General features: G+C 50.2%; 1 protein-coding gene and 2 long non-coding RNA genes across 5 annotated transcripts in view; 2 read left to right on the forward strand and 1 right to left on the reverse strand.

The window, feature by feature from the left end:
* The first annotated feature begins 7,220 nt into the window (after positions 1 to 7,220).
* On the forward strand, positions 7,221 to 20,513 carry LOC140629969 (uncharacterized). The gene is made up of 5 exons (XR_012027763.1): positions 7,221 to 7,274; positions 7,447 to 8,168; positions 10,916 to 10,977; positions 18,179 to 18,257; positions 19,791 to 20,513. It is a non-coding gene; the product is annotated as an uncharacterized lncRNA (long non-coding RNA).
* Positions 7,522 to 21,272, reverse strand: part of MBTPS1 (membrane bound transcription factor peptidase, site 1) — a 52,685-nt gene continuing 38,934 nt past the window's right edge. For all 3 annotated transcript variants that reach the window (XM_072819456.1, XM_072819454.1, XM_072819455.1), the window contains 9 exons: positions 20,777 to 20,892; positions 20,054 to 20,210; positions 19,236 to 19,360; positions 18,509 to 18,586; positions 15,741 to 15,881; positions 13,801 to 13,932; positions 12,629 to 12,755; positions 9,689 to 9,819; positions 7,522 to 8,381 (listed from right to left, as the gene is read on the reverse strand). In XM_072819456.1, the coding sequence (XP_072675557.1) occupies positions 8,185 to 8,381; positions 9,689 to 9,819; positions 12,629 to 12,755; positions 13,801 to 13,932; positions 15,741 to 15,881; positions 18,509 to 18,586; positions 19,236 to 19,360; positions 20,054 to 20,210; positions 20,777 to 20,892 (1,204 nt within the window). In that variant the 3' untranslated portion in view covers positions 7,522 to 8,184. The remainder of the gene's footprint in view (positions 8,382 to 9,688; positions 9,820 to 12,628; positions 12,756 to 13,800; positions 13,933 to 15,740; positions 15,882 to 18,508; positions 18,587 to 19,235; positions 19,361 to 20,053; positions 20,211 to 20,776; positions 20,893 to 21,272) is intronic.
* LOC140629970 (uncharacterized) lies at positions 11,428 to 15,211 on the forward strand. The gene is made up of 2 exons (XR_012027764.1): positions 11,428 to 13,574; positions 13,707 to 15,211. It is a non-coding gene; the product is annotated as an uncharacterized lncRNA (long non-coding RNA).

The following is a 21,272-nucleotide window of genomic DNA, read 5'->3' on the forward strand; positions in this document are numbered from 1 at the left end:
ATGCCTTTGCAGGCTTCGCATGGAGCGTCCTCAGTAAGCGCTAGGCCTGCTAGATGGCCAGCCTATTGGCACAGACAGGAAAAGGGACCTGGGATTGTGGCCCAGGAGCACGCAGCTGGACCACGACTTGGGTGGCATTTACGTTCCCACCAAGTGAGCAGTGCCGGGAGCCTGGCCCTGCAGCTGGGGCCAGGCGTGTATCTGAGTCCTTACATCGAATCCCAGGAGGGTGTCACCATCGTGCTCCACAGGGGAGCACCTGTCAGGCCTGGGTGTGTCATCCCCAAACCTGCATCCCCCTGCAGTCTGCCCAGGATAGGAGGTACTGAGTGAAGAAATGAGTGAATGCACGATAGCAGGATGGACACAGACTCCAGAAGAGAGAAAGGTCGTGGCTTCCTCCACATGGGAGTCTCCCGAGGCTGCTGTAACCAACGGCCACAAACTTGGGGGGCTTAAAACAGAAGTTTATTTTCTCATGGTTCTGGGCGTTGGAAGCCTGCACCAAGGTGTCGGCAGGGCCACCCTCCCTCCAAGGCTCCAGGCAGGTCATCCCTCCTGCCTCATGCAGCTCCTGGATGCTCCAGGCTCCATCTTCACATGCCACCCCCCAGCATGACCTCATCTCTAGCTCCTGACCTTCACTGCACCTGCCAAGGCCCCTTCTCTGTGTAATGTCACTCTATGGGCTCCAGGGCATGCTATTCAGTACCCTGTTCCCACGTACCTGGAATCTGAGTATGTTCTCGGTCATTCTGTCGGACAGTCATTCAACAAACACTGACTGGAAGCAAGTCAGAGGGGAAAGAGCTCCCCACTCCGGAGGAAGGGGTGACCTGGGAGGAGATGGGGGCTAGACAAGTAGCTATGGTCCAAAGTGACCGTGAGACTCCAGGAGCAGGGGCATCTGGAGGAGCTCAGGGAGGAAGGTAAGAATGTGTACCCTTGGTGAAGGGAGGAGGGGACACATGGGGGGGGGGTTCCCCAGGGCAGAGACTCAGATCAGGCACCTGGGAAAGGCCTTTCTTGCTCAACTGCATGTTGAAACCGCCTCCCTCTTCCAGAAGGTTTTCCAGGCCCCCCAGGAGGGCTCTGGGTACCTGGGCATCAGGTGGAGCCGGGCAGCAGCCCAGGAAGGTAGAGGGCGCAGACCAAGCCCAGGCCCATGTTCTGAAATCTGCACAGCTCTGACCCTGTCCCCCACATCCACCCGAGGCAGGGAGAGGAGATAAAGAACCCTCGTCGGCTGGCTTTGTACTCCTTAATCTGGGCTCTGCGAGCCTGGGGCACCTCCAGGTCCCTGCCTGGACGCCTCATTAGCTGCCCATTAACGTGCATGACTTAGAAATTGGCCACTGGGCTGTGAAATTCCACTCAGTGAGGAAAACCTCTTAGTTCTGAGAGGCTTTGATATGCACTCCCTGCAGGCCTCCCAAAGGCTATGTGACCTTTCCGGGCAGTGCAGAGGCGCCCTGGGGGCCCCATCCGTGTGGGCGTGCTGGCGCCTTGGCGGACCAGGCAGGTGGCCGCGCGGTCCAGTGTAGGAGCATCTCCCTTCTGCGTCATCCCAACAGGGGAGCACCGGTCATCAAGGGTTGTTCTCCAGGGTCCAGAGCTTCTTTCTTTCTCCACAGAATAAGGGTCACGTGGCAGGTTCAGAACTTCAGAGAGAAAACCACCTCTCTTGTTTCTCCAGACCTCTGTGCTTTCACCTGTTAGAAAGTTCTGGAAGATGGATGAGGACAGGTCCCAGGGGCCAGAGTCTGTGAAATGGAATCACGATAGTTCCTATCCTACAAGGCTGCTGGTAAGACTCATGAGAACGAGCCTTCGGCACAGGGGCGAGCAGCAGGTGTCATCTGCCAAGGGTGCATGTCAGATTCCATCATCGGTATTTATGCGTCTTCACCTCAGTCTGATTCTGAGCTTCTGGAATGGCATCCTGAACCCTGGCCACTAGGAATCCTGGAGAAACTCTTCTGGTGAAAGCGGTACTGGACTCACCCTCAGAGCTGCAGATGACGTTCTGGGGTGAGGCTGGCATCAGGATCTCGCCATGGAGGAGCACAGCTCTGGGCAGGCAGTGTCCTGTGCTCCTGGGCCCGTGGTCCCCCGGTATCCCACAGCATGTGTCCCGGGCCGGGGGCAGCTCATCAGAATCCAGCTGGGGTGAACCTACCCCTGGGAGGAGTGAAGTCTTGGCTCCTCAGAGGACAGGAGCCCGGGGCCTGCTGTGAGCAGCTCCACCTGCAGCAGCTAACCACGGACCCAGAGTCCTCTGGCGCAAATGCACTGCAGCTCCAGGACAGGGAGTCCCAGCATGCTCGGCTGAGTGATGGCCCGTGAAGATGTCCTCATCCTGATCCCAGGACCTGCGTGTACGTGAATGGACACAGCAAAAGGGACTCTACAGAGGACAGGAAGTTAGGAACCTCGAGATGGTGCCAGTGTCTGGCATGGGTCAAAGGTAGGAAAGGAGAAGGCGGGGTGGAGGGCTTTGAAGGTGGAGGGGGGCCAGGAGCCCAGGGAGGCAGGCTCCTCTAAAAGATGGAAAGGCCAGGATGCGGATTCTCCCCGGGAGACTCCAGAGGAAACCAGCCCTGTCCACACCCGACTTCAGCCCGAGGCTGACTTTGGCTTTCCAACCTCCAGACAACTTTACAGAAACGTGTTACGGTGGCAACAGAAGACGGGACTTGCCCAGCACCCTGAGTTCTGATGGTCGGGCCCCTCAGAGAGGCCGGAGGTCTGCTGACCCCCACCCACCACCAGGGGTCTCTTCTGCAGGGCAGAGGCTGGGCCTCTGGGTGACACATGGCCCCATGGGCATGGGCCATGCCAGGTCTTGCTGTCCCTTCCCTCCAAGGAAGGGCTGGTGCCCCAGGTTATGACCCAGAATCCAGCTGTGGGAGAAGGGAAGGCACCCTCGCAGCCAAAGGAGGACCGCAGGGTTGTGGGCATCTAGGTCCTGACCACTAGGCCCACAGCCTCTCCCAGCCTCCAAGCCATGGGCTCCTACCTTGCCTGCTGCAAGAACCCCCCCAGGGGAGATTTAGCGGTCTGGATGCTAAGTCATATAAAGTCTACCATTTTACCCATGAAAAGCAGAGTCCAGGCCCACATACCGCACATCCGCAGTGTTGTGCAACCGTGCCCACCGCCACCTAGTTCCAGAACTCTGCATCCCCCCAAGGAAAGCCCTGTACCCATCAGTGGGCATCACACTCCCCCCACCACCCACTAGCACACTAGCCCACTGTCTGTCCCTACGGCCACCTGTCCTGGACATTTCACGTGACACAATCTGTGGCCTTTTGTGTCTGGCTTCTTCCATTCAACGTGATCATGAACTCGAGGTTCATGATCAGTATTTTACCCTTTAGTGGCTAAAAAACAACCTGGTGTCCGGACGGGTCTCTTTCTACCATCTGCTGACGCACACATTTGGGTTGTTTTCAGCTTTTGGCTATTGTGAATAGTCACGTATAGATTTTCTCAAACACCTGTTTTCAATTCTTTTGGGTCTACGCCCAGCCGTGGGATCACTGGGTTGGATGGTAGTTGTTTACCTTGGGGAGCTTTTAAAACAGATTTCTAAGCTCCTCCCAAGGAGCCTATAATTTAGTAAGTCTGGGGCAAGGCCCAGGAATGTGTATTTCTAAGCTACTCATCTGCAGTGCCCTCTGGTCACCAGCTTGAAACCAACATCCTGTGTGTTAATATCTGCTTATGTGGGTAGTACCGTTACAAAAAAAAAAAAATTTCAAGACTCTTACTATTTCTCTGGAAACTTCTATATAATCTATATATAAAATCCTGGTCTCCATTTTGTGTCCAGCAAATCCAAATCTAGGTAGCATTGCCATTGTTACCAGTAAGTGAGCATCTTTCCTGCCGTGGGAAAATAGGAAGCAGCCTGGCGTCCAGGGCTGGAATGCTGGTCTCGCCATGGTTTTCTCATCTGTGACATGGCAGTGAGAGCATCACAGGTGGCTACGATGCCCAGGTGGCATCATGCACGTAAGACATAGGCCAAGGCCAGGCGGGTGGTGAGCACTCCAAAGCGTTCGTGTGCATGTTGCTGGGGACAGGTGCTCTCGGGGCCCCGTCCTGTGGGAACACAGGACAGATACGGACTTGGACAAAAACACCTAACATAGGTGGGGTTGAGGGTGGTGTCCGGGGTCCCAGCTGTCCACATCTACAGCTCACCTTCAAGGTTCCTGCTCCTGCTGACAGGACCTCAGCCTGGCTTCCAAGAAAGACAGCGCCCGTTAGGGATGAGCCCTGGGACCCAGCCTCCATGTGCACCCTACCCCCTGCAGACTCCCAGATGTATCTGTGGTTGTGTTGGGTTGACTGCCCTTTTTTGTTTTTTAAAGATGTAGGCTTTCTCTGGGACAATGAGATTTCACGCCAGGGCAACAAAGGATCCCCTAAAAGCAGAGTTGGCTCAGCCTGGCCCCAGGCCACCACACACATCTGTCACCGTGGAACAACCTATCATTGACAACAGTTGACATAACCAAGCACGGCTCTGTGAGGGCCCACAAGCAGGACGCGGCTGGGCTGGAACTGGACTCCAGGCAGCCTGAGGCTCAAGCCATGGCTGCAGTTCAACACCTGTGCCCAGATGGTGACATTCTCTCCAGAGCATGCCTTTCAGGCGGACCCTGGGCAACTTGGTGAAAGCATCCGACAAGGGCTTTCTTCTAGGAGAGGGCATCTGTTTCCCGGACCCCACGAACTGGTTTTTTCCAGAGAGCTGGTCCCCTTTGTGGGTGAGCACTCCCCATTGAAGACCCTTCTCAGCTCAGCCTCACCCACTCCGTCCCATCTTCTCATGGTTCTGTCCAAGACCTCTGCATCCTGTCACCCTCATGTGTCACTGTCCCCAGAATGAGGCGCTCAGGCGCAGTTCCAATCCTGCCTGCACCAGAGGTGTGGTTCTGGGCAAGGTCCTGAGCCCATCTCTCTGGGCTGCCACTTCCTCTGTGAGGTAGGGCCTGCGATGCCAAGTCCCCAGCCGTGTACCGGGATGTAATCAATGCACATAATCTACCTAGTGTGGTGAGCCTGGCACAGAGCTCCTGATACTAACCCTCTTGCCTGCAGACAGGGAAGGATTCACCTTCTTTTTTATGTCTATTAACACAGCACTTTTTGGCAAGTATATCACAGAATAGGCTTGCCAGTTCACAGGCACACCCCCAACTAGGCCCAGGGCTCCAGGATGGCGATGAAGCCACCCCGTATTCAGTCTTCACACAGTCACTACTGACCTTCACCTTGCAACATCATCCCCCATGCAGGTTCCCTTTGTGGAGCTGCAGTAACCACGGGTCCCTAAAAATCTGGTACACTAACAACTACATGACCCTATGCCCAAACCTAAACCATCCACGTGTGTGTCCTGAGACTGTCGTCAGAGTGCTCCATCCGGGCTGGCACAGTCCACCCTGTCTGAACAGGATAGCCAGTCCCAAAGGGAAGAGACACACATAGATGCCGACCTTGAAGGCCAAGCGAGGGACCCTCCCAGCAGGCAGAACAAAAGACACCCCCAGGTCCAAGTTCCATCTTTTGGGGGTGGGGGGAGATGGCCAAGTCCCCAGAGAGACAGGTGCACCCAAGGTCCTCAGCCAGCACAGAGACTCGGGTCTGGAACTTGACTTCACAACCACGTGGACTATAGCGCTATGGAGAAACAGTCTAAGTCACAAAAAGTGTCTCTATTTCAACCACTTGCCAACAAACTACAAATTTCAGGCTTCTCTGGAAAAATCTAAAGATGTGGTGTCCCTGAGACAAGGCCTGGGTACTCCAGCCAGTCCCAGCTCCGACGACCTACTCTCTTTTGCTGAGGTCTCATTTCTAGGACCTGCCTGGGCCTGTGGATGGGGGACAGGCTGTGACCCCTGTTTAGTGTTAAGGAGCAGGTGGTGAGCTGTTCACAGCTGCAGAGGCCAGGCAGCAGGCGCAGAAGGCCCCATAACAGTGCACAGGCCCCTAGATGTGACACACTGAAGCTAGCCTTGGATCCACGGCTCATCTGAGGACCACAAGGCTACTGTATGCTAAATGCTTACATCCTCAGAGCTGCTTGGGGTGGAAAGAGCTCTGTGGGGACCCAAGAGATGCCTCCAAAGCCTTGAAGGAATAGCAGCCACAGAGTACAGTACAAGCTGCAAGGTCACCAATGTGACCTCCAAGGATGGCCTGTCACAGGGAGAGGTGGGCCTGGGCGACTTCTCCCTCATCCCTTGGCCTGGGCCTTTTTCCTCTCAGGTCCTCAGCAGCATCCGATCCCATATGGACTCTACCCCTCCGGTCAGTCCGTTCCTCACCTGTGATGAGGAGGCTGAGATCAGCCAGCTGGCATATGGAAAGACTGGACGGGCAAGGGTTAAAAATCAATGGGCTCCCTGGATTAGGCCAGTTTCCTATGAATGGCACCTGGCAGATAAAATAGCCTTCGTCAAAATTAGACACTTTCATGCTTCAGAAGAGACACTCAGGAAAGTGAAGACAACCAACAGAATGAGAAAACATTTGCAAGTCAATACCTGATAAGGGACCTGGACCCAAAATACAGAAAGAGCTCTTACAACTCCATGATAAAGAAAACCAAATTACAAACTGAATCTGAACACTTCTCCAAAGAAGATGTACAGACGGCCTACAAACACACAAGATGTTCAATATCATTTGTCTTTAAGAAAATGCAAATCCCAACCACAAGGAACACGCCACTTGACACCCAGGCTGTGCTAGAAGGATGATCACAGGCCTGGATGAGGACGCGGAGAGCCAGTATCCTCATGCACCGCTGCTGGGAATATAAAATGGCATACTTGCTTTGGACAAGAAAGCTTGGCAATTCCTTGGAAACTTAAACGTGACACTGTAAGATCTTACTCCTGGGTATTTATACCCAACAGAGATGAAAACGGATACCCATACAAAAACTAAACACATACACAAATATTCTTAGTATCAGCATTCCTAAAAGCCAAAAAATAGAACATCCCCAATGTCCACCAACTGAGGAATGGATACACTAGTGGGCCCAGTTGCACGCTGCACTGGTGCCCGGGCTGTGAGAAGGCACAATATCCTGGTCATGCTAGCATATGAGTACGTCTTGGAAACGTGCTAAGGGGAAACAATGGACCATGTATCATGTGATAACACACGCATGGAATGCTCGGGACAGGTACGTCTGGAGAGACAGCACAGGAGGGGTTGCCGTGGCTGGGACGGAAGAAATAGAGGTTGATTTCTTAATGAGAACAATTTCTTGTGGGGGTGATGAAATGTCCTGGATTCACAGGGGTGATGGCTACACAACCCTGTGAATGTACTAAAAATCAGTGAATTGGACACGTCAGAGAATCTCACAGTATGTGAATTATAGCTCAAACTATCCCTGCACCCTCACCCCAGCAGGCTGACTGGGAACCCGTTCCAGGCGGTCCTCAGGGAGAAGTGGGGCAGGTGGAAGAAGAGCCCGTTATATCCTTCTTTTCAGCTTCATACAGGTAATGCATATTTATTGAAAATTTTCTTCACCGACAATGGTGAAATCAAGACCCCAAATTACAAAACATGATGGCAGTTGATACTTATAAAAATAAAGCGAAGGTCTATGTTTCACAGATCTGTGCAAGTTTCCTTCAAATCTCAGTCTGTCCTTTCATCAAAAAGGAGACCACGGAATCTGTGTTGTTCCTTATGATGTCATAGTAAAAAACCGCATTCCACTGACAAAAAAAATAGCTTTGCTTCCAAATAGCACAAGTCTTTAAAGTGACTTTTCCCAACAATAAATATAGAAAATAGCCTTTGACAAGCACAGTTCAGCTTGGTCAGAACTTCAGCATGTGTAAAGCACCCGCCCCTCGGGTCGGGAGCCCCCAGCCAGCCTGCCACAGACCTTAGTTGGTGCGTGCAGTGGCTACAGAGGTGACCCTGGAGGCTGCCCCGCGAGCCCCTCCCACAGGCCCCCACTGCCGGATGATGCCCTTGTGTGTGGCACCCAGGACGCCCACGGACAGACGCTAGGACACTGCAGCTGGAGCCATGATCGCTTTCTGACGGGCTGCCCCTGGAAACCGCAAGTGCTGCCTGCTGGTTTAGGTCCTCGAAGGCTCTCTTTGGCTCTCAAGGTCAGCTGGTCTGGTGTCACACAGAAGGGGTCTTTGGTGGGTGAATCTGCTGCATGAGCTGGGGGCGCTTCACCCTGGGCTTCCTGCGCTTCGGCCTGCTTCTGGCCTTGTTGATTTGTACCACAAAGAAGGCCAGGACCACCATGGCTCCCAGGAAGGCAAACACAGGGATGGTCTGGCCCACCTCCTGGTTGTAGCGGCCAGGCATGATCCCTGCAAGAGCACAGCATAAATGGTCAGTGGCACCAGAGCTGTTGGGCCACAGCCTCTGCCTCGGAGGCAGACTTGTCAGAAACAAAATGTTAAGTAATTTCAGCTGGGCTCACAGGGCAAACAATTTCAAAACTTCAGGTGAAGTGACCCAGGCCATTAGCAAAAGAGAGATTCTCAGATTAGCAGCTTCCGGGGTGGGATGGGCAGGGTGTCTGGAGGTGAGGTTTTTGCTCCTTCTACTACTCCCTATACCCAACTCGGACTGAGCCTGTGACTGGCCTTTCTTCTGTCACAGACAACCCACAATGGGGGTGCATGGATGAGCCTGGACACCGGGAAGGAGAAGAGGTGCTGGTGTCAGAGGAGCTGAGTGGGAGGATGAGGGAGGCAGGCCAGGCTGGGAGTAAGGACGGCTGGCCATGCCCCTGCCCCTTCTGGGAAAGCCTTCCGCAAATGGGACATGTGGTCAGAAGTCAAGAGTGATGACTGGAAGACCCTGGTTTGTCAGTATGACTCTGCAATTGAGCCATGCTGGGGTTCCAGAAATAACCATCATCGGTATGCCCCATGACTGCAGGCAAGGCCCTTAGGAGTTTGGCACCACAGTTAAAAAGTTCCCAGGGCTGGAGCACACGGGCCATGGCACCAGTTCCTGGAACCAGCAATCCCAGGAGGCTATAACCTCTTGGAAGAGCACAAGGATCCCCAGAAAGTACTGCCCATGCCCTGTTGAACACCTAACCTGGATACCAGTCACTCCAGGTACAGGAGAACCTGTGCTAATGGTCTAGTCAGGCCGAAAGCCACTGCCCATGGAGTGGACACAATCAGATCAGTGGAGGAGCATAAACCCACATCCCAGCCTAGGGAAGTCCCATCCCAGGTGGGCCAGAACAAGGAATCAGTGGGGACCTCTGGGCTGAAGGTTTAGGGGCCCGGGCAGCTCAACCACTGGCTGGGACCCAAACCGCAGATGACAGATGTTCCCTAGGATGAATACACATTTGCTTGCAGAACTTAGGACAGAAGTGTGCAAGTTACAAATTACTCTACTCAAAGAATTTTAACACCTAGCTATCATGACAGAAATTCAAATTTGAAAATCAAGGTAGAATGTTCTGAAGGGAGCATGGTGTGTTAATCTTTTAGGTCCACTTCTGGCCTGGTTGATCTGTACCACAAAGAAAGCCTGGATCAGATGCTCCCAGGAAGGTGGACATAGGCGCCTCTGGCCCATGCTGTGGGGGTTGGGGAGGTACAAACAAACCAGAGCCGGATCTAGCACCATGAAGCACCTAAGAACTGACCTCCAGGAATGTCCCAGGCACTGCTCTCTCCGGGAGACAACGGTCTCACTTGAGGGCGGTTCGATCGGAAATTGGGTAATACCACTTTGTCCAGGTCGATGGAGAGCAGCTTCTGGTGTTTCCAAAGATTACTTCATGAAAATGGATTAGAACAAAATAAAAATAAGTAATTATACCGCCTGTGATGCTTAGGCAATACCTAAGAAATAAAATGTGATTTAAAGAGAAAGGTGAAATGATATCCCACTGACACCCACACCTAAGCCCGACTGCTTAGCAATGCTTGTGACAGCTTCTGGGTCCCAAGACAGAAATGTTAAATCAAGTCCATTTGCAGGAGATTTTAGTATTCTGAGTAGGGGTCAATTCTGCTGGGTTCCTAACAGGCCCCAAAGAGGTGTCCTGCTTCTGCTTAAGCTGGACACCACCAAGCTGTGGGAGAGGAAACCACACATGAACCTCTGAAAAGAGCTTGAGGACAGTAGCCGAAGCCAGGGCTCAGGGAACCTGGGGCTGATGGGAAGGTGTGTGGACGTCTCCGCCATGAGGCACCACGGCTGGTGGGGCTTGCTCTCTGATGAATGGCGGCCAGTGTGGCACAGGAGGCTCTGCGTGTGCCAGGAACCAGACACCCTCTCTGTCCTCAAGGACACCACCACAAAAGGCCAAGAGGCAGACACATAATAGTGGAGCTGTGGAGAGAAGCAAACCACGGGCCAGAGAGAGAAGAAAGGAAACCTGGCTGCTCGCTGGGTAATCATGCTGGACTCCTATGGTAGTAGCACTGCTCTTGTTCCTGATTCTGAGATCTGAACAACTTTTCAGGATCACACCTGAAGGACAGAGAGGCTGACACACTGCACAGAGCAGCAGACAGCCTGGGGGGCACCTGGATTAGAGCAGAACACAAAGAGGAGTCTGAAGACTGCTCTGGCCAACGCAGGGCAAGGGAATAAAGTGTGTCTGCTGATCATGAACTCCCCATTTTTCTGCATCTTATTCTTCTGGAAGCAGCTGGCTTGTCTTGTACTTCGGCCAAATGAAGGCAAAGACACTTTGTTCTCTGGGCACCTGGGGAAAAGGGCACCGGGCGACACAGGGTCTGGGAAGGGGCTTCCTATGCAGGACAGAAACTACTCTCCCTTCTTGCAGCTTGGGAGCTACATGGAAAATGCTGGTGAGCACGACCACTGGTCCTGCCTCACAGGGTCTAACTTTACGTTTCAGGTTTCATCATCTGAAAATTAAACTGACAAGGGTATGTTATGGAATCGATGCTAAATGCCAAGGTAAGCTTATGACCCTGCAGCTCAGCAGAGGGGCGGGGGGGGGGAGCGGGCTGTGCTCTCACTCTGACGGGGAGATCATACTCCAGAATTTAATTATCTGGCGATGGCACTTTCTAATTGAACAATCGTGCAAACAGCACATAGCGCAGTAGTCTGAGAAGTTCATGATGCTCCAGTGGAAGGACAGAGGGGTCACCTTGCCCCTGAGGTTCCTCTCGGGTGTGACATTCCTGCCACTGTCATAAGTAAGGTCACCTGATGCTCAACAACAAAATGGAGAAGGATCATTTCAGAGATGGACAGAAATGGAGCTCAGCACTGGACGGTGGGACACTGGGCCTTACAGGGGCCGTCTGGGGCCGCAGAATCGAGATCCAGGTGTAGGTCCCGGGTACTGAAAGTAATTTTCAGTGTGAGGTAAGGGGGAGCCTGGCAGGCATGTTAAGAAGCAATCCCCCAGAGTGCTGGCAGACACCAGACCTCAGGCGTTGCACGCCGTCCCTGACAGCTGGCTAGTGTCGGATTATGAATGTGGACTCGAGTACAGACCAAGGACGGCCTTCTCTGCTTCTGAGTCCCGAACAGCACTGGGGGGTGGAGGGGTGGGGGGAGAGGACGACACTGACTGCCACCCACCAGGAACTGCTGACCACAGCTGGAACTAGAGGCTGGTCTAATGTGATGATAATGGCAGGTTACGAATAAATGGGATGTAAAAATGGCATCTTAACAGAAATTTTTAAATGATGGGATGCTAACTAGAATGGAAAAATACTCTGTAATTAAAGTAGCAAGAATAAACAGTTGATGAGAAGACAACGTGAGGACTTTACAATCCCACTGTCTTCTGCCAAGCATGTTCTGAAGAGGACAGACCGTCTGAGTGGAGTGGTGTGTGGAGTGCTCTATCCATGACAGGTAGGCATCCTCCTCTCGGTGGCTCACAGCACAGACAGTGGCCCTCTGTCCCCTGCCACCCCCGTGCCTGGACACACTTGGACCCAAGCTAAGTGGGCAGCCTGGTGGGGAGCCCCACTGGCCAGGGTGTGAGGTGTGCTGCCAGTGAGCGGCGCAGCTTCCTGCACCACCGCCCAAAGGAAAGGCGGGGAGCAGCCCCCAAACTGGCCCGGGACACAGGCCCCTGCCTCACTATGCCAGGACCCCAAATCGGGACCAACCCCCATTCTTCCTGCCAGAAACAGGGAGAAGGAATGAGGGGGAAAAGAAACACAGGAACCAGTGTGGCCAGGCCACGAGTGGGAACACACACCTGCTCTGAGCAGTCCCAGCCCCCTGGGCTGACAGAAGAACCTGTCAGCGTTTCAAAATCCACATCACAAACAGGGCACACTCGACTCTTGAACTCCAAACCAGAGGAGTCAGAGATCTCAGCTTCTGAAGCAAGAATCAACCAAACCTAACAAAGTGCTCACTCCCCAAAGCACTTCTTCAGGCAGGACACCGCCAGGGAGCGTAATTCTAAAGGTCGATATGGGGGCTCACCAATTTAAATAACATCACAAAATGACAAGCCGAAAGATCTGAGGATTTACTAATGATGTCAGTAAAATTCCATTCTCTCTTATAAAAAAAAAGAGTAATGAATCACAAGCCCTGCAGAAGGAGTGGAAAAGCACAGTAAGGTACTAACCTGGGAGCCGTCTCGTTTAAAGGCTGTGGCTTGGCCCACGACAGGTGCGGACAGGCCGGCAGAGCCCGTGGCTCTGGGCCTCCCAAACGCGCCTCCAGGACCTTGGAGTACCGGTGCAGGTGGTTTCCTGGGGCGGCAGCAGCATGGGTGACACAAAACCACGGTTGTTAGGAAGATGCGAGGAGATAGCCCAGGTGCCCTAGCCTGTCTGCTTTCCTGTCAAGAGGCCAGCCCGGCGCCCTGTTACCCTGGCTCCCCGGTGCCCCAGGTGATGCGTGCTCACTGCTCACAGCGAGGGAACAGAGCAGAAGGGCCACTGCCTTTAAAGTGGTCACGCCATACACATGGCAGGGGCCAGGTGACCTTTACTGACCACATTTCCACACACAAGGCTATGCTCAAGGAATCTAAGCTGTAGATGTGCTTCATAAAGAAAATCTTTCTCTTTTGGTATATTTACTCTCAGCCAAAACAAAACAAAACAAAACAAAACAAAATGTACATTTTCAAATTTCAAAATTCCTTTAATTTCTCAGACCGGTGCTGTCTAGTACTGTAGCCATTGTGGCTGGCTACTGAGCGACTGAAATGGGTTGAGTGTCTCATCTTTAAACAATAATTTGGTGTATTGGGCCCAAGAATTTTACTAAAAATGAATTTTACCTGTTTCACTTTATTTTTTTAACGTGGCCACGGGAAAACTTAGAATTGTTTGTGTATTCAGAATTGTACGTACGGCTCACACTAGGCCTCTGGTGGGCCTGGTGGTGAGGACCTGAACACTGTCTGACACACTGAGGGCAAGGCCGCAGGGGTCACCACCCGGTGACCTTGACCAGTTACACCTCTCAATTCCTGTCTCTTCGCCTGTGAACTGGAAAGAACAGTATCTATGTTCCCGAGTTCTAAGAGGCCCTGAGGAGGTGATCCATGTGCTTGGCACCTGGTGAGTGCTCAGAAACACTGGCCCTTCTTCCCAGACCCACACGGGCCAGGGCTCCATCTGTGAGAGAGGACAATACATGCTAACCCAGGGCAGGGTGAGGACCTCAGAGTATGCCTCCTCTCTATTCCCCAGGACAGCCTGCCTGTGAGCAAACAGTCTGGAGCTTGACCAACAAGCATGACGGCCTCCTGAAGCAGCCAGCCGCCCACCTGCCGTGCTCACTCACCTTCCATCCTCTCTGGAGTGGCCGAGCCAGCTCCGCTGGGAGGGCGCTGGCGGTTCCCGGAGTGACTGAGGCTGGGAGGGGTCACTCCATATGACGTGTACTGAAGGAGTGCATCCAAGAGCCAAAAGCAGTCTGTGGGTTCAATGGGCATGCTGTTTAGGGATCAGTGTGATTTTAAGGAATCCTTATAGGAAAATAAAAGCCCCCCAATGAGGGGAAATGGGAGGTGAAAAGATCACCTATTCTTGAGAAGCACACATCCTCTGGGGTCAACCCCAGCCCACAAAGACCAGCTTGATCGACAAGACCTGACTGGGGCTTCACTCCCAGCCCCAGGGCTCAGGTGGGTCAGTGCCACCGAGCACTGGGGTGGACGGGCTGCCCGAGCACCATCTGGCTCTGGGGCCCCTCACGAGGAGGCCAGAACAGAGACCACTCAGGGGTGGCCAGACCACATGACACCCACTGAGCAAAGAATCGCTCAGAGAATGGGCACCAAAGCTTCTGCTAATTCCCAGAGACTGTCCTAGGGGAAGGATCTGGATCTATACTTCAAGGGCAGAGCCAGGACCCCAGTGTGCACTCCACTGGGAGGGGAGTTCGAGTTCCACACAAGTGCAGAGTCTAGTAATTTGGGCCAGTGGGCCCCCCATACAACATACGGCAACAGGAAACGGTCAGTCATTCTGAGGGACATGGCAGGGAGCCTAAGCGCTGGGCTATGGCTGACAGCCCTCATCGCAGACCCACACAGGAGGTTCTCTTGTCAGGAGACCGAGACGCTGCTGTGTCTGTAAATCCGGGCCCACCGCCCGCGCAGGGATCTGCCTGTGTCTGCCACCACAGCCCCACTGTCACCAGCGGGACTGGAGAGGCCCCCCCAACATAAGACAGCAGCAAGCACTTCGCTCTCTCAAGGGCACTCCAGCTATGTGCATGAAGCTAAGTGCATGTGCATCACTACCACTGGAAAATTCAGAACCAGGACAGTCCTCTCAGGCATTTAAAATTTTAATAAAGACTCTTACCAGGAGATCTCCAGTCTTAAAAGAAAATCTCTATGGAAATAAAACATTAATCTTCTTTCAACTGTGACTTTAACCTTTTAAAAAAGACCAATCATATTACACAAAACACTAGGAATTCAGTCAAGCTCAACTTCACTCAGAGAGAGGCACATAGCTCCCAGCTCACACTCCAGTGGCTAACGTGAGGCTTCTGCCCCCCCTCCCCAGTCCCATCCTCCAGGGAGCCCACAAAACTTTAGACTTGGCTGTGTCATCACCTCACTAGACCTAAATATGCAACACTTCCACATCCCATTTCCTCCTTCACAAAATGAGAGAAATAAACAGGCTCAAAACCCTGAATCTGACACTGAGATACTAAAACAGTGGAGGAATGCCAAGGACCAATCCCCCAAACCTTCGCTAGTTCTCCCACACCCGACAATATCAAACGCCCCCACTAATGAAGGCTCACAACAGCCAAATCCCCAAGTCTGGGAGAAAAGCCAGGTGCTGGTCCTCCAGGAAGAGTGGGTCCAATCTAGAAGACGGGCCCTTGACCACAGCAGCGCCTGGGATGTATAGACTCCAGAGGGGGAAGCGGAGGTGGACAGAGCCAGGCGGGGAGCCTGTCCACCAAAGGCAACAGTCCTGGCATCTGCCCGCCTGAGGACGATGGCTCAGAGGGAAGGCAGCACAGCCTATGTGCCCAGTTTTGTTTGGCTTATTCAGTGTGTCTAGACTTACATACCTAGTCAACGTGCTGTGCGACCAAAGCAGCTGACACTTGCCAGATAGCACCTGGAGCTCACTGGCATGTGCCTTTACCATCCAGCACCTTACCAGTGCCTTTTCAGGGACAAGGGGGATCAAGGATTTGTACATCGCAGTCAGGAAGCCCAGCTGCTTTTCAGCCACGCCACCAATCCTCACCCTTCTGTCGGTGACTGTCGTCCAAACAATTGGAGTCTCCGTATAGCACAATCCGGCCTCCGCCCTCAACTGGAATCTGATACAGTCCCAAAATGGGCACGTTTTCAACAACTGCAGTTTCCTGCTTTAAAACCTCCAATCCTGAAATAACATCACAACAAAAACAAAAATGTCGAAGGATGAGTTACTTTTTTTGTTGAGGAATGAAATGATTTTCCAATTGCTACTTGACATTTAGTCCACATGACCGGGGGGGGGGGGGGGGGGAATCACAGCAAAATCTAATATTCAATCACAACAGTGCAAACTTTTACAATAGGAAAACGCCATTAATTTGGGTTTTAGCAAAACTCACCTGTCTATACACATTCCCATACCATCCTCTTTACATTTTCACAAAGTATTTTTAATCCTAAAAACACACATGCATGTTCTTTCTGATTCTGCTGAAAGGCTTTGGTCTTGGGGCTGCATTCACAAAGAGCAGCCAGCCAGGCAGCTCTCAGTACACACAGGTATCTTTGTGGGCTCGTTACATATACTAGGTTTTAAAAGCCAGGACAAGGGACTCCCAGGTGGCCCAGTTGGTTAATAAGCATCTGCCTTTGGCTCAGGTCATGACTCTGGGGATCATGCTGCTCAGCAGGGAGTCTGCTTCTCCCTCTACCTCTGTCCTCCCCACCACTTGTTTTCTTTCTCAAATAAAATATTTTTTTAAAAATTTAATAAAAGGAAAAATATAACTAATTTTTAAAACATATGCCCACATACTTTAAGTTTAGATTTAAAACACTTGTTACATTTGTCTCACAATTACAAATGTCCCAGTGGCAGAGCGTTCTTATCTGCCCGGAGGATACAGTTTACAATGTTAAATGAATCAAGAGGTCAAAAATGCATAAATACCAGGGACAGCAACTGCCAATAATATCACCATATAATCTAAGAGTCTAGCCCTGAAGCAAAAGCCATCCTCTATGCTGGAGATGACGCACATTTTCAGCATGGTGTTTACTGTATTGGTAACATCTAAAATATCTAAAATGTCCGTGGCTATAAACACATGGCCTTTCCTGCTCACTCTGGATAATCCCACTAGGAACAAAGTGGAAAAGAAAACAAGATTCTCAAAAAAAAAAAAAAAAAAGAAAGAAAAGAAAAGAAAAGAAAGAAAGAAAACAAGATTCTCTTTGTTGGAGGGAAAGACAGAGAGCAATAACAGATGAAACGGGGCAAGCACGCACGGTGCTGCCACGTGGCCTCATGCTTTGTTAGAGATTTGTGTCTGACAAATAGGGTCCCTTCTGATCCAGCATAACCCAGATTTTCAAATTCCTATTTTGTACCCAAAAGATTATTCAACGTAAAGGCTATTTGGAAATAAAAAGCCCCTTAGAAAGGATTTCAAGGTAACTACTTTTTATTTTCACCAGAAGAGCAAAACAGGCACCCTGAAATCTACAGTGATTCCTCTCCCCCTCAAAACCAGGCAGTGACAAGCTGATGATGAGACATCTACTCTCACCCACTGTGCACACAAGCATCAGAAACCATGATGCCCTGGTACAAACGGATTCCAGAAAGAATCACTAGCCCATGGGTAACTGTGCCTAGTGACTGGAACACTGAATCACTGATGTGCCTGAAGTTACAATACAACCTTATGAATACAGATCTATTTATTGACTGACCTTGCCTTGATGAAGAGAAAAAACTCATTTTAATAAAATAAATTCTACTTTATAAATGCAAACAGATGTGAGAGAAATTCTGTCTTTTTGTTATTTTTAACCAAAGAAACTATCCCTAACTTCCAATTACAGAAAACAGCAATCTTCATTAGAAGCAAAACTGCAAGGGAGGACCTTTCTTTCCTTCAAATGCTTTCTCTTTTTTTTAAGGATTTTAAGTAATCTCTACACCCAATGTGGAGCTCGAACTCACAACCCCAAGATCAAGAGTCAGATGGCTCTACCAATTAAGCCAGTCAAGTACCCCCACTTTCCTTCATATTCTTAAGAGAATTTTAAGAGATGACTCTATAATTAATATTCTTTACACAGTTAGGAACTTTAAAACGTGGTCAACATTTTTCTAAGATTTTAGTGATCTGGCAACCACAGAAGCAGAACAATTCATAAATAGTAACAAATTTCAAGCAACGTTGAAGGTAGTAAAAAAACAAAACAAAACTATACAAATATTGGGGGCACCTGGGCAACTCAGTCAGTTAAGCATCTGCCTTTGGCTCAGGTCATGATCCCAGGTCCTGGGATCAAGTCCTACAATAGGGATTCCTGCTCAGCAGGAAGTCTGCTTCTCTCTCTCCCTCCGTCCCTTCCACTACTCGTTTTCTTTCTCAATAAGTAAATAAAATCTTTAAAAAAAGATCTAGAAATATTCAACAGCTGCTCTCCTGAAAGAATTCTATTTTGCAGTGATCAATATCTACAAATACTCAAATTATCTATCTCTGCAGTCCCCGGATCCACCATCCAGAACTTCTGCCTAAATCAGGTACCATACAAATAATATTACAGTAAGTTTTTGAAAAACAAAGCTGCTAAAGGGCATGGGGTGATGAAAATATTCTGAACGCAGTTAACAGTGATGCCTGCAAGACTCAGTGAACATGAAGGATTATAGAACTGTACACCTTAAGAGAGTCAAAGAGTCCCCCCCCCCAATTTTTTTTTCAAATAGATGTGAATTATATGCAAATGAAATGCTTATAAAAAAAGGAAAGAAACCAAAATAGCATTCCTTACCTTGGTCTTTAAAAGTCTGTGTTATCACTATGCCATCTTCTGGAAATTTAGCAATGCTGCACCCTGATGCATAATACACTAGAGAAAGTAGTTGTTTAGAGTTACGAGAACGCAGAGACACTCAGCACTTTATCAACAGCTACTCATTCACCTAAAATGCAGTCTTTTATACATGATAGTTTTTAATTCCAACACTGTTTTTAATTCTAAGACACAGGTTGCTGTTACTTCCTGTTCACACTTGAATAACAAGTAATCACCTCAGAATTCAAGCTAACAAGTGCTACTAACGTAAGGTTTCTGAACAGCCTTCCAAAGTCAGAGTTTCCAGTGAGGATGAGCACAGTTGGTAACAATAATGCTCAAGACATTATCCTAGAGAGGAGTTACCAAAAACTCATCTGTGAGGAAACATCTTAAATGAGGCACACAAAGTGATTTCATAAACAGAATTTTATAAATCAGGGATCCGTAAGGGGTTTGCTCTGTAGGGTCACAGAGGAGGAACATAAAGAACCTGACAGGTGGCATGAAGATTAGGAATGCCTGCAGAAAAGATTCTCATTTTAAGAATCTGGATAAAACAACAGCTTTACTACAGGTGTGCTTTTTGAAGACATGACTGCTTCTGCGTACAGGCCCCATTTCTCTGAAATCCTGACTTTAAACACACACAGCTTCTGCTCTTGATATAACATGCCCTAATAAAGAACAAACAAAACCTTACTGTCATGGTTTGCTAAGGTAAAATCCCCTTCATACAGGCCATCGCTGAACCCCATGTTCCAGACAGACAGAAGCTCATTCAGGGCAGGGACGTTGGCCCCTCCGGTGTCCGGCATCCACCACTGCCTGTGGGAGAAACAAGGGGTGCGGGGTTGTGAGGGGCTGAAACAGCACCCCCACACTCAGGCTTCATGACGAAATTAAATGTCTCCTGACAGAATGCAGCCTGTGCACACTAAGGTTTCAGCTGAAACACCTACTTGGGTTTGAGTAATAATACAACTACATGCTTCAGTCAGCGTACAGAATAAATCAAAGCTCCATTAACTTCACACAACACACCATGTGTACATAAACACACAGCTTAGACCTCGAGAGGGTACGTGAAAATAAATGAGAAGTCTTTAAAGTTGAAATCACAGAGTCTGAAGAAAAAAAACCTCAAAATATATTATGATAATGATATTCATAAAACACTGGGAATTCTTGATTGATAACCAACCTACCAGAAGGTTCCTTTAAATAACAGTTCCTTTCATCCATTTAATCTGTATAGACTCAACAACAGAGAGATGGGAGAAATTTAAAACTCAAGTATCTAAGATCAACAGGGAAGACAGGACCTGGATCAAGGAGCACCTGGCTTACTCTACAAGCGACTCAGCCGCATCACTGCTGGGGTAGAGGGGCCTGCACCAGCCCAGCGTCTGAAGTGGCTTCTGGCAACTGAAGGACCCCTAGTCCTCTTAAGTACTTGCTAGACAGAATTTAATTCCCAAAAAGCCAAATTTCTTATAAAATACCAGCTCCCATCAGTACCTCGTGTTTTCATCGTAAAACTTGACTTTTCTCATGACAGACGTATTGTACCAATCACTGAAGACAATGAGTGAAAGGCCATTGTGCACATCCCTCCGCAGCTTGGCGACCTCCTCAGGGAAGTACTCTTCCTCGCTGTCTACCATGAGCAAAGTTCCTGAGGGACAGAATGCTGGCAGTGAGTCTGCGCCTCTGAACCATAGGACTCAGGTCAGAAAAACACTATTTCGCTGGTATCCATGTCTCAAGCTCCAGCTTCTAGTGTTTTGTGTGGCCCCCCGTACCCTTCAGGAAGGGGGTGAAAAAGAAAGGACCAGGGTCCAAAACACAGACCCCTGCTAATGACACCAGCCTCTTTCGTGAGTGACACCCAGGTACACAGATGTCACTCACTGGAGAAAAAGCAAAATGCAGCACTAGTTTCTTTTCTTTAAAGTAAATAAATAAAAATGTACAAATATCCTTGTCCCTAGTTTGCCAGTGTTCCATCTTACCTGAAGGTTACTACTATCACCACCAGACAAGAACATGTGTCACTCTGCTTCAGAGCCTCACTGCAGCCTCTGCAAGGACTGGGAGGCCTTGCACCTGCTCCCTCACTGCCTCTTGTTTACATAGGGATTCATCTTTCAAACTGTCCCCATACACAGATACAGACACACACACACACACACAACCAGGGGGCAGGGGGGGCGGGCAGGGAGGCACCTTGTGGCTACTCACCATACTGACTGGCATCGAAGCACGTGAAGGGGGAGCCGAGGACTTCAACAAAGTAGCCCATGCTTCTCAAGTGTTGGTACATGTCCCTGAAGTTGGTGTGGATATGGTCACCATTCCTGAAAAACAGTAGGCTTTGCACTAGGATGACCAATCTACTCATGTTGAAGGCTTAGCTAGCCACACACAGCTGATTTCTGGAACCGGTTTCCTCAAAGGAGCGTGGCTCACCACAGAAGAGGCCTGGGGGGTCTGGCCCACCATGCAGAAGTCAGCCCTTCCAGACCAGGATTCTCTGGGCTCACATGTAAAATGGGTGATAACACAAATGATGCATATGGCACGGGCTCGAAGGAAACAGGACGATGAGGATGGACAGAGAGCAGCTCTGTAGAGTGCACTGAAGTGTCATGTTAGTGATGGCATACACCCAGAGCAGAACAACCACCAGGACTCAGCATGGGAACACAGAGGTGCTGGAGCACCACACTGGCTGGTG

Source organism: Canis lupus, chromosome 3, assembly GCF_048164855.1.
Source record: "Canis lupus baileyi chromosome 3, mCanLup2.hap1, whole genome shotgun sequence".
Taxonomy (NCBI): Eukaryota; Metazoa; Chordata; class Mammalia; order Carnivora; family Canidae; genus Canis; species Canis lupus.